This window comes from Neolamprologus brichardi, chromosome 5, assembly GCF_056152115.1.
Source record: "Neolamprologus brichardi isolate AB-2024 chromosome 5, ASM5615211v1, whole genome shotgun sequence".
NCBI classification, from domain to species: domain Eukaryota; kingdom Metazoa; phylum Chordata; class Actinopteri; order Cichliformes; family Cichlidae; genus Neolamprologus; species Neolamprologus brichardi.
In genome coordinates this window covers 29,653,911-29,666,534 of record NC_142108.1, presented here as the reverse complement: position 1 = coordinate 29,666,534, position 12,624 = coordinate 29,653,911, and the positions used below count along the sequence as shown (strand labels likewise).

Sequence of the window (12,624 nt, the reverse complement as noted above, 5' to 3'; positions counted from 1 at the left end):
AAAAGTATCTGTTTGAGAGATAAATGACCGCTCTGCTGCCGAGGATGACAGCCTACACAAAGATGATATTGAATTGATTTCAGAAATGTTGCAGAACTGACTGTTTGATGTATACTGCTAGACATGAATCATAAAAATTCTATTAAAAAACCCTTGAATGGCTGACACCAGAATATTATTTGTGATGATTAATTTGACTCAGTCATTACAATGGGAGTCAAGTTGGATCGTCTCAGACAAAATTGCTTTTCATTCCCCGTTGAATTTCCCTGCTATTTTTCTTTTCTTCTTGCTCTGTGCAGAAGCCTGATCTGATTGGACTTACTGTGTTAGGGAGACAGCACGCGAATAGAGACTGCTGGTCTGCTATATTACTGATCGCTGAGCATTGTTTTGTTTTTTTGTTCCAAAATGAGTCGTTTAACATTTGAAGGAAAATTATACCTAATGTAGCAAAATGACAGATCAGAAGTTAAAAAGATTGCAGAACCTTTGTGGAATTTCTAGCTTGAGAAAATAAAATAACACAATAAAGTTAATGCTTGTAATCATAATGTTTAGCATATGCAAGTACACACACACACGCACATATATATATATATATTCTTTTCATATAACTTCTCGAAAAAATTTCTTTGTGTTTGTTGGAAATGAATGCAATCTACTCAAAAACAGAATTTTTTTTCTTTAGTTCCCTGTTTGGGAACCATTAGGTTTATTTGTAAATTTTGCAATAGTATGATTTTCTCTAAAATGTGAAAAGAGAATTGTAGTTGACCTAATGTAGCAAAATGACAGATCAGAAGTTAAAAAGACTGCAGAACCTTTGTGGAATTTCTAGCTTGACAAAATAAAATAACATAATAAAGTTAATGCTTGTAATCATAATGTTTAGCATATGCAAGTATATTCTTTTCATGTAACTTCTGGAAAAAATGTCCTTCTGTTTGTTGGAAATGAATGCAATCTACTCAAAAACAGAATTTTTTTCTTTAGTTCCCTGTTTGGGAACCATTAGGTTTATTTGTAAATTTTGCAATAGTATGATTTTCTCTAAAACGTGAGTAGAGAATTGTAGTTGCCCATACCCTGTAGTTGCAGAGACACGTATGTCCAACCTTGTATAGAGCAATTTATCTTGCAACGCACCTGCTGTGTGACATTAATGATTTAGCTGCGAGTTTACATTTATGGAAGTGTTTGCTGGGCAGGGCATTCACCACTCCTGACAGCTCAAGTAGCCATTTCCACTTTGCATTGTCTACTGTAGAAAAACTATAAAACACTGTATATTTCTACATTTGCAGCCTGTGTGTAATAGTCACGGGGACTTAAATTGGATTGATTTTCAGTTTCTGCTTAATGAAAACAGTGTGTTTCACTTTATTTCTGTTTCTGTCTGTCCCACCACAGAGCTACACAGGTCAGACAGGTGGCAGTGGGGGAGGAGGAGGAGGTGGCGGCACTTCAAGTGGAAATGGAGCCGGGGACGAAGACTATGAGATCCCACCTATCACTCCACCTAACCACCCCGAACCTCCTCTTCTTCACCTGATGGAGCACGAGTCTACAGGCTACCTCGGTCACTCGTTGCCACACAATGGGCTCATCAACCCGTATTCCTACCCAGAGCTGCCCACACTTATGATGTCGAACATGCTGGGACAGGACAGCCACCTCGTATCCAGCCAAATGCCCTCGGTGAGTAGCGCACATTTAATCACAGTAAGAAAAACATTTAATACTTGGGAGTGATGAGTGTTGGTCTTAATCTTAAACTTAACTTGTTCTGGCTCAAGCAAGCAATGTCAACACATATGATGATGGAGCAAACTTTTTTTTTTGTAATTTTAAAGCATTTTGTGTATTTTAAGCATCAAAAATAATTTAAATATCTTAGCCTTGTACCAAGGGAAAATGTCGTTTTCAAGGCACAGTAAATGGGGCTAAGTAGGGAACTGAATGATTGTTCAGCAGTTGCCATGTCAGCTCTAATGCATGGAGAAAAGGATTGTGGGTAAATCCATCAGCATCATATCTGCCTCGACAGCAGGCATCGGTCAATCTGTCAGGCCTTCAAACATGAATACGTGCTGATTACTCCCTCAGCTCCACGCAGAACTGCTCCTCTACAAATTAGCATCTCCAAACCATAATTGCATTCATGAGAACTGTTGGAAATAGAGCAGGTTACTATCACAACAAATGAGCTCTGCAAAGCTTATGCATCAAACATATGAGTAAACTGCATTAAGCAAATAATCTATATAGCAGTTTAGCAGTATACCACGCACAGTGCCCTAAATGTGTAATATAGCTTTGAAGTTCAAATTAATGTATATATTAATAAAGATAAAAATGTCCCGTATATATGGGAAAGATGGCTGATGTTTTGATTGTAGGTCCCAAAGAAAGAACAGAAATGGTTAATAGTGTTAACTAGGGCTGGGCGATATATCGAGTTTTTAAAAAATATCGATATATTTTCATACGAGATATAAGATGTGACAATATCCTTTATATCGATATAGTCTATGTTACGTTATAATTATACTTGTGGAGCCACAAGTTTGCCTCTCTTTCGTCCACTTTTGTCTCTACGCAACGTTACTCGGCCTCGCCTCTCCTTCACTGAACACAACTCCCCCTCCTCCCCCATAGCTTCATCTGCAGGCAGCAACAAGATGGACACGGCAAATCTCCGTTAACGAGTTGTGGGGCTGGACGGCGTCAACTTGTTAGCGAGCTAACCGCGCTAACGAGCTAACCATGCTAACGACAGCCCACAGGGGCTGCTCGGCCTAAAATCCCTTCATTTTCTCAAAAGTTGACAGCGCGCCTTATGTATGAATTCTGGTTGTGCTTACTGACCGCGAACCTATTTTAGGTGGTACACGGCGCTCAGCAATCTGTCAAAAAATGTTTTAGTACGACTTTGGTAAGCTACGGAGCTGCAGCGCTTGATGGATTGTCGGAGCATTACGGCTACCGTAGTCTGGAGCCTCGCGGAGTGATACGTACTGTGCTTCAGCGTAATATTACCGTATTGTGTGTGTATAAGGGCCATAAAGAGGATTTCAAACTCAAGGCTGTTAGTCACACAGTAGAAGTTGGGAACAGAGCAGCTGGGAAATCTGTCTTTGTTATTATGCTCAGCGTCTGTTAGTTTACATTTTGACTGCACAATTATGAGCTTTTTGTTATGCACAAAAACAACATTGTTTTCTTTTATTTATGGAGCATGATTATTTAATAAATGCTCATAATTTATTTTTGAGTAATTTCTTCATGTAAATTATGCTGTATGTAAATAAAAATGCCTGTGTGACATCTGGGACACAGTGTGACTAAGAACTCTCTTTTTGTTCTTAACTTACGGCTTTAAAAAAATATCGAGATATATATCTTATATCGCCATCCAGCTAAAAAATATCGAGATATGAATTTTAGGTCATATCGCCCAGCCCTAGTGTTAACGTATGATTTTTTTGTGTGACAGACGATGACTGGAAAGCCAGTAACTTTAAACATTCATAGCTTTATTGATACTGACTTGTATTATAAAACAATGCAGAAATAGTAACGCATCCAGCTGTGCTGTTCTAGAAAAGGAGATGTTTTCTTCTCGTTCTTTCACGGTATCGTCAAGTACAAACATCAGCGGTGTGTTTTGTCTCTGGCCGTGTCTCAGTATCTTTTAGTTATTCTACACAATAAAGATATATGTTATACATATGGATATCAAGGTCGGGCATATTGTGTAACGTTTGTGATAAACAGAAGACAAGCAGCAATCAAAATATTTCCCAGTAAAGATCTAAACAGTCTTTGCATTATATATACTTTAATGCTGGAATACTCCCACAAGGTATTGGATTCATATGTCATTTATCTTCATATTCATTTCACATTTTGGTCATGACCTTTACTGCGGAGACATTGGTTGATTGGCCAGTCTTTCCCTCTGCAGTCAGGATATTTGTTACTGCTACAGAGGGCCACACTCTGTGGTTTTAATAGATTGAATACAGCAGGCTGGGTGATAAAAATGCATGAGATTTTAAATGTTCAACTCACACATGATGAACTTGTGTTTAAAGCACATGTAATGCAGCTCCTGGTAACCGCTAGGGAATCTGATAGCACTGGTAGATAAAATGATGCTTTTGGTTGTGAAAACAGAGATGACAATTATTTTCAGCACATTTTGTAAATGTTCTATGTTCCATGAATTTAATTCAAATTTTGTGTGCTTTAACACATAGGCACACTAATCTGGAAACAGGTTAAGAGACATTACACCACAGCTAAAATGATCTGTGATCTTTTGCATTTTGCAAGTAAACTCCCAAATCTTGCTACTTCTGACTTTTTATAAAAGAGCTCTTGAATACATTTGGGGATCTTTTCAGAGCTCTGCTTCAACTTCGCTTCAAAAAAGCAGCATATAAAGTGAACTCTGAGTTTTTTTAATCAAATAGTCTGGCTGGCAAAACTACCAAACCGTAGCAGAGGTTCATTTGTGCTGAGAACGGAGTGTCTATTAAATTGGTGCCTCACCTTGACACAGTCTGTTGAGCAGAGTAATTAAGCAAACTCTGCAGTTCAAACATGAGTTGCTATCATTATGAATATCTCACTTGACATGGGTAGATAAATAATACAGGTTCATTCGAATTTTAATCTATTTTTGGTAGCTAAAAAACACAATGTACAGTGCAGCTGTTTGTCTGCTCGCATTGAACAACGTGTGTGTGTCCGAGTGTGTCTGTGCGTTTTTGTGTCTTTACTATAAACAATATATCTGCTGTTGAAATGGATCCACTACATCTGGAGGTCAGGCCTTATATTCAATCTTGAGCACATTGAAAAAAAAAATCCATTAGGGTTCATCTTTCCTGCATCAGCCATTCTATTGTGGTGCTGCAGTGAGATCTGTTTTCATCAGGCAGATTCAATACGTGAGCTGGGCAATGAAAAGAGTGCAATAGAGTTGAATGAAGAAAGGAGGGGTGAGGATAGAGTGAGAGAGAGAGAGATGGAGAGAGGGAGAAAGAGAGAGCAGGGCATTGTGGGGAGGAACGCTAGAAGAAAAAAGTAACTCTTATTCAAAATGAGCGTATACGTCCAGTTTTTGTACCTCCTGGATTTCATTATTAGATATTTTAAAGATAATTCAGTTGAGTGAAATGGGGTTATTCTGTCTCAACAAAAGGCTGAGAGCCTCTGGTTTTTAAATTTGTGCCTGTGTGATTCAAGTATGAGGACATTTGAAAGTACTCCAATGCAGGTGCAACAATATAAACATGAAATAAATAGGGCAATTATATAACAAAAAGGATTTAGACTCAAGCAGCATCGCAGCAACAGATGATCATAGCTGTTGAAGAGAACAGAGAGGGTGTGTTTTGTTTGTTGTGAAAGGGTGAACTGCGGGGCTAAAGAGGGTTTAAATCAGGCAGATTTAACTGTGGCCGTGGATCTTAAATTTTTTTTAAAAAAAATGATTGATTGCACATATGCCAAAGCATGAATAATACAGAACAAGACTGAAGGTTTATTGCATTTTCTTTATTGACAATAAATTGCATTAAAATACACAAATTAAGGGTGTGTTTATCTAACGCTTGGTGCTTTTGGGAATTCATTTTTCTTTCCTCCTGTTAAAGATGTAAATCTTTGAAAATATGTAACAAACGTCAAGCTTAATTTATGCGGAAAGTACATTTATGAAACAGCTGGGCACTGTAGTCTTTAGTAAATAGCAAAACATGACAAAATAGTTGATTTAGAGGAAGCGTGTTGCGTTTCGGGGCCCAGAACTGACCATAAATGGATGAGACCAGTGAGTACTGAGCTATCAGCTAACATTAGCAAGGTAGTTATTAAGCTAGCTCTAGCATGCAGACCAGAGCTAGGTGGTCTGTGTGCAAACATTAAAACATGAGCACAGATTCTTGGATGGGCTGTATGGGCAGTGTTCAAAGCTAGCTGTCAATCAGGGCGGACACACCACGACTTTTGATCTATGTCAGTATCCAAAGAAATAAGGTATAAAGCAACTTTCTTTCTTTTTTTTTAATTTAACAGGCTGTAAACATGGTTTTAAATGCAGTTAAGTGGTCATTAGAGGAACTTAAATCTTTGTCAGTTCAGAGTTTTTCCATCTCCAGAGGTTTAAAGACTGCAAATACAAAGAATATGTTAGTGTGCTCATAACCTTAGAGTTTGCCTATGCAGACAGCATTTAGTTGATTGATCACTCACTTCTAATCTCTGTATTAATTTGATAAAAGTAATAGGGGTTTATTTTTTCATTTGCTCCACTTTGCTGCCTCTCAAAACCCTCTAAAGCAAAACTGATTGCACTTTCCTGATTTTGTAGGGAGGCCATTTTCAATTCAGATTTTTTTCTTTCCTTTCTCTTTTGGATGATGGTTATTGTGTCTGAAGCTCCTCCTGGTCAAACCTGATATCTTTCAAAGAGCTCTTTTCTCGATGTTTTGATGCACTTGGCAGCCCCCCCCATTACCTCCCAGCCCCCCACCTCACCACTTTCCCTCGTTCTCTCTCCCCTCTCTCCCCGTCTCTGCTGCTCTCTCTGTTAATGCCCCCACTGTCATAGCATCTACAAGTTCCAAAACACATTAGACATTTAATAGCCTTGCTCAGGTTGCATTGATCCTATCAATACAGCCCAGAATGATACACATCTCTGTTGCTGCTGATTTCTGGCCTCATTGTTTTCTGTTACATCTCTCTTTACACTAAACTATACATATATTTTATATCCACCTTTTGCCTGTGCTGTCACCACTGTATCTGCAATATGTTTAAACAGGACAGCTTCATATTCAATTATGATATATTTATAATGGTCCCCAGTTGCCAGCAACTGGAATAAATTATCCTTTTTTTCCATGTTCCTCAATTGTGCATGCAGTATTAGCCGTCATCAAACTGGCTCAAGTGTGATGTTTTGAATATGTAACAGATGATGAATGTATAATCAGCCAGGAGATGTTATGCATAACAGCTAAGTATTAGCTGAGAGATCTATATGCACGAGCAGCCTTAGTTTCATCAAACATCCAGGTATTATCTCCCCCCCCTTTTTTTTCTTTTCTCAGAATACACGATGCGAATCTGCTTGAATGAGGGTCAGTTTGTTTGTAATGAGGGTTGTGGCGCTCTAAAAATCTGCCTGCTGCATTCATATTCAAATTCCATCCTCTAATTTCTTTTGTTACAACATTTCAATGTAAGATTTTCCTCGCAAGCTCTTTATCTTCATTTGTTGAGGTTAATTATCAAGTATTAATCCCATCTTGATTGTCACGTTAAGTTGGTTGGAAGCTTGCTCTTTTTCTTTCTTTCTTTTTTTCTCACGAGGTATTAAGTGCTCCTGGCAGGTGCTCGCGCTCCAAGCCTGCGTGAAAGAAATATGAGCTGCAATGTCAACTGAACTTGTCACAGACAAGCTGGGATGAATTAATGATAAGAGAGCAGAGGTGTGTTTTAATGTTTTCTCTCTCTGATGGAGGGTCTCAGCAAACGTATTATCGCATACTGTACACCTGCTGGTTTTTGTATAAACATGAAACAGAAAAAAAAGTGGATTAGAGATATGGCGATGCATTTATAGAGAAAATCACGGTCCGCATTTTAAGTTTAAAGAATAAAAACTATATCAACCAGCTTTCTGAGAAAGATTATAGTTAAATGTGTTTACACTTTTTCCATATGGACTTTAAAATTGTCTCGTGTGTTTTTTTTTTCTGACTTGCCTTTAAAGACTTTCGGCTCTCTGGGGCTTTGCTTGATTCTATACTTTTTATTCAGATGAAGAAAACCTATTTCTCCTTTGAAAGACCTTCATTTTAAGTCATTTTTTAAAGGGATTAGAGCGTCTGCGGAAAATGATGGAACGTCTGTCGCTTTTCACCACAGTTCAACAAGCTCAGTGATAGAATGGGACTTGTATTAGTTATTCCAATGTTGATTCAGGCACAGATGATTTTGAATGATCAATGCCACGAGTGGAACAAAAAATCACTTGCTTGTTTGATGGCCTCTTGAAGTCTACAGGAAAAGGGAGGGCTGTTCTTTCAACTGCTTTCTCCCCCCCCTTTTTTTGTGATTATTTATTTTCAAATTGTCCCTTAGGCTAATGTTCCATTTTGGCATTTCACACCTCCCTCTCCCATAAATGAACCATCACAGCCATAAATCACTGGACAAACAGAGACTTGTGCAAACCCTGAAAGGTTCAAAGATTTATGTAACACATTCATGTTTTCCACTTCCTCATTTTAGTACTCCACGGGTAAAGCCTAGCTAATAAAAGGTCCTATTAATATTTCCTGTTGCTTAGCAACGGCAGGCAGCAAGTAATAGCATTCTGTGGAAAAATAGATGACCGATAAGGAAAAATTCAATTCTTTTCTCATCTCTTGGGAGAAAGTGCCTTATTTCTCTGGCAATGTGATATGAAACTGTAGTTGTATATTAAGAAATATCCTAAAAGAAATATAGGTTATTTTCCAATTTCACCGTTTTAGAGGGATTTTTGTTGCAGCCCAGAATGGCAGCTCATCTTTTTTCTCTACCTCGATAATGTCAATTAACCTGCCAGATTAAGCGAAGAGGAGGATAAGATTTGACTTAATTTCTGTCTTTTTAATCAAAACTTCTAAAGGGATGGCGTCAAATAACACAGTCACTGGACTTTAAAAAGATCAGCTATGTGGGACAAATTGCATTTCGTTTATATTGCATATGTAATTTAAACTTGTTTTTGCACGAACACAGGCCAGCTTCTGTTAAGTGCCATGTAAAACCCGTTCTAATAATACTTATCACCCTGATCGCAGGTAACAGAAGAAGATCGTTGCAGTGGCAATTTTCAATTTAGATAATTCATCACATCATATTTCAAAAACATCAGAGTGAAATATGTGTTATCGCACACATGTTGTTGTCATTGTCCTGCTCTTATAGATTTGATAAACCACAGCGTTCAAGCAAAGAACAGAAGCTACAGAAACGAACGCAGATTCAGCTGCAGCACATATCTAGTGTTATGAAGCAGATCCAAAGATAAGGGATTTCATATTACACTTAGCCACGCGCCCCTGCTGAGATTTATCATGCCATGAAATCATGCCCATATTGCACTATGCCCTATCTCAACAATCCATCAGCCCATTCTGCTTTCACCACCAGGAATATTCAGCTGTGGCGGCAGTGGAGAACTATCCCATGTCATCTCATGCTCGGACGCCTCCTCTGCTGTGTCACCGGCCACTAGTTCGACGCAATACTGCCACTCTTTCTGTTAATGTCTATAAGTGTGGCTTCATTCACAGTGATTACAGTGCTGTAGCAAGCTAGTTGCTCTTGTGTTTGCCTTCCTTTCTAATACCAGACATGTATTCTGAGCTGTTCTTAAGCAAGAAACACCTTCCTCCTATTGTGCAATCACTATAAAAATAGAAGTTTTGTAATCTGTTGCCATAATGTTTAAAACTTGAGCATGAGGTGAAGATCAGACATGTGTGAAAGTCTCTGGGCAAGAGGATTTTGCACACATCTATAACCTTGGCCTGACCTAGACGTGCATGATGCACACAGCACAATATTTTTCTTTAAAAATTGCATGTTTTTTTGTTGTTTCTGTGTTCATTATTTCTGCATGCTGAATTTTTTTGTTGTGCAAGTATGGGCGCACCCACACACATGCACACAAAGTGCATTTGACACGGCAGTCAGGAGTCTCATTAGTGGGAGCAGAGGAGCCTTGCCTTCTGCTGTCAAGAGTGTGTGTCCCTACCGCTCCTCACAACCGTCTCCTGCATGTCATGTCAGGCAAGGCTCTGATTCTCTGACGCCGCGCTTTGTGAGGTGAGCTCAGAGACACGCCCGGGCTGAGAGAGAGCAAGGAAAGGAGAAAAAGGGACTGTGAGAAAGAACAAGAGAGACAGAATATTTAAAGAAAAAAAAAAACATAAGGAACTAGAAAGAGAACTGGAGGGGAGGAAAGAGGCAGAGAGAAAAAGAGGAGAGAAAGAAGCAAAGGAGGTTCTAACATTAGCAGTAATGAGGAACATGGAGGCTGGTGCCGAGGGGGACATCATGACATTACTATCTGCAAATCAACCACTGCCTTTTTGCTGCTACTGATTCACCCTGAGAGATGTTCACGGTGGTACTGTACTTTTCAAAGCAACAGTCTAGTGAAAATGCTTCAAGGTGAACTTTAATTACATCATTATTATTAATATCCTTGTTTACTTTTTTATTACTTTAATTCACATTTTTGTGCGTTTAAAAGTCCTTCCTGCATTTTATGTGTTGGTATAGACTGTTTTTGGCTTTGGGGTTTATAGTGGCAAATTCCATTTCAACACTGCGGCTACTTTAGGCATTCTTTGAGTAAACTGCTTTTTCTCTCTCATAAAGTACGTGCTAAAACTCGTAATTATTCCCTTATACTGCTGGTTTGTGAGGTATTGCTGTTTTTCTGCCAGATTAATTAGAGGATCACAGTTCAGCACGGGAGGTGCAAGAGCAAGTGTTTGATATTTTTCCTTTTGACTAGCCTGTAATTGGAACGATTGAAAGTGACCTTAAAGTGTCTTGTTTTAGCAACACGGTGCCGTTGCCAAGCTAATAAATAAAACGAGGTTTTAATAGTGTGTTAGTAAATACAGTTGGCTGGTACTGTACCTGAAACAGGGCATCACACATTACGTTAAATCAAAGCCACGTTGCCTTATGGCGTAATATAGATAATAAAACGTAGTCTTGACAACTTTCAAAACAATTTCTTACAACAACACTGATTCCCCTTCTAAAACATCCTGGCATCTGTTGCCCGTCATGTCTCTGTGCTTAGCATCTGTCTGATGTCACAAGACGGCAGATACAGCATTTTGCCTCTGCCTTTATAGTTAAGTAGAGTATGATTCATGAATCCACTCTCTTCTTCTCAGCTTGTGTAAATGACCCTCTTGGGTATATATAAGCTTGATAAACCAAAGACATGGATGAAGGGAGAGAGACAGAGGGATGGAGTGAGGAGGAGGTGGGAGGGGCGGGAGGCTCGACGGCTCTTTGAGGAACAGAGTTGTTAGCGCTTTGCCCTCGGGGTGAATGAGAAGTAGCTTTGAGGGCTGAGAGACCCAGGGTTGGCTCCCCCACCTAAAGGCGTGTTTACCACCTTGTTGCGCGGCGGCTGTGCTTTTGAAGGATCAGTCTTGAACGCGCCTCTAATTAAAGCTGTCATGGCTGGGTGCCTGCAGGGATAATGTTCTATTATTATAGTCATTTGTTTCAATTAAACGCTGGCTGATTTTACAATAGCAGCCGTGAACCTGTGCGAGTGAGCCATCACTCTAAACAAGATGGCTCCAGTCAAGCAGGGAGTGAGGAAAGACAAGTCTCGGGACTCGCACGGGCATCGATCAGTGAATATCGAAACGGGGCGGGGCGGGAGTGAGAACGAATTCGAAACCTAAATTGGACAGATATCGTGTAGCATTGAGAAAACAAAATGCCCCATCGTTTAATTAACTTTTGGTTTTCATTTACAATTTGAAGCTAGTCAACTAAAAGTGAATTGACTCCAGCTCTACACAAAGTACTTAATTAAAAACTGACAGATTTATTTTAGATGGCGCTAACAAGTTAAACCGTGACAATTTATTGATCCTATAGCATCCACAGATGGGTTTATTATGATGCTACAGTAATAAAGCCTGCATAGCAATCAACAAGCTTATTTAAATGATGAAACAGATGCCACTCTGGTATAATCATCAAAAGGACAGAGCAAGGTTAGCTGTTTTACTCGCCTCTGGTGCGCATCTCTCCTCTTTCTCCTTGTAGCTGTGTATAGGACTCTCTTCTCCCCTTCTCTCATCTCTGTGCTGGTGGTCAAATCCCCTTAGCTAAATCAAATGGTGCAGGCAATTGGAGCAGCCGTGAAACCATTTCAAAGGTAAGGTCAGCAGGAGCAGGGGAACAATGGCTTTGTGATATTCCATCTCGCACACAATGTGCTACACATAATTGGAAAGCCTTTGTTATTTGACTCCCATTTGACTATGATGTACAAGATGTGAATACAAACACGACAGGCGTAACGATGGCAGAGGAACACGTTCACACAGAGTTTCCTGGCTTTACATCACAGTTTAGGTCTGCCTGGCTGCTCATCACCAAAAAGTAATACCTAACTGTCCCCTCGCTAACCTTGCTAACTTTGATTTTACTACTTAGGTCGTGTGGCTTTTTTCTCCTATAGTTTCTGTACTTTTTCTCGTGTTTTCTCTTTTTAGCTTTACCGCGGCGTATTTCCTTGGTGTTGCACAGAAAACAGCTACATTTCTGAAGGTTAGGCACAGATACAGCAACACCCAGCAGAGAGCAGGAATCCAACACTGTAAAAGTATTAAAAAAAAATTCAAAATTTTAGATGAGTTATCAGATTTACTCACTCAAAATGATAACAGGATTTTTATGTTGTGTCACAGATTATAAAGCCAGTGCTCTTCATGTCAAGACTCCATGGAGTCAGTCAGTATGTGTTACATGCTAACTGCAAAGAGCACTGACCAACTA

General features: G+C 39.3%; 1 protein-coding gene across 5 annotated transcripts in view; it reads left to right on the top strand.

The window, feature by feature from the left end:
• tox2 (TOX high mobility group box family member 2) overlaps positions 1-12,624 on the top strand; it is a 92,596-nt gene that overhangs the window by 63,007 nt on the left and 16,965 nt on the right. For all 5 annotated transcript variants that reach the window (XM_006782758.3, XM_006782761.3, XM_006782759.3 and 2 more), the window contains exon 4: positions 1,414-1,701. In XM_006782758.3, the coding sequence (XP_006782821.1) occupies positions 1,414-1,701 (288 nt within the window). The remainder of the gene's footprint in view (positions 1-1,413; positions 1,702-12,624) is intronic.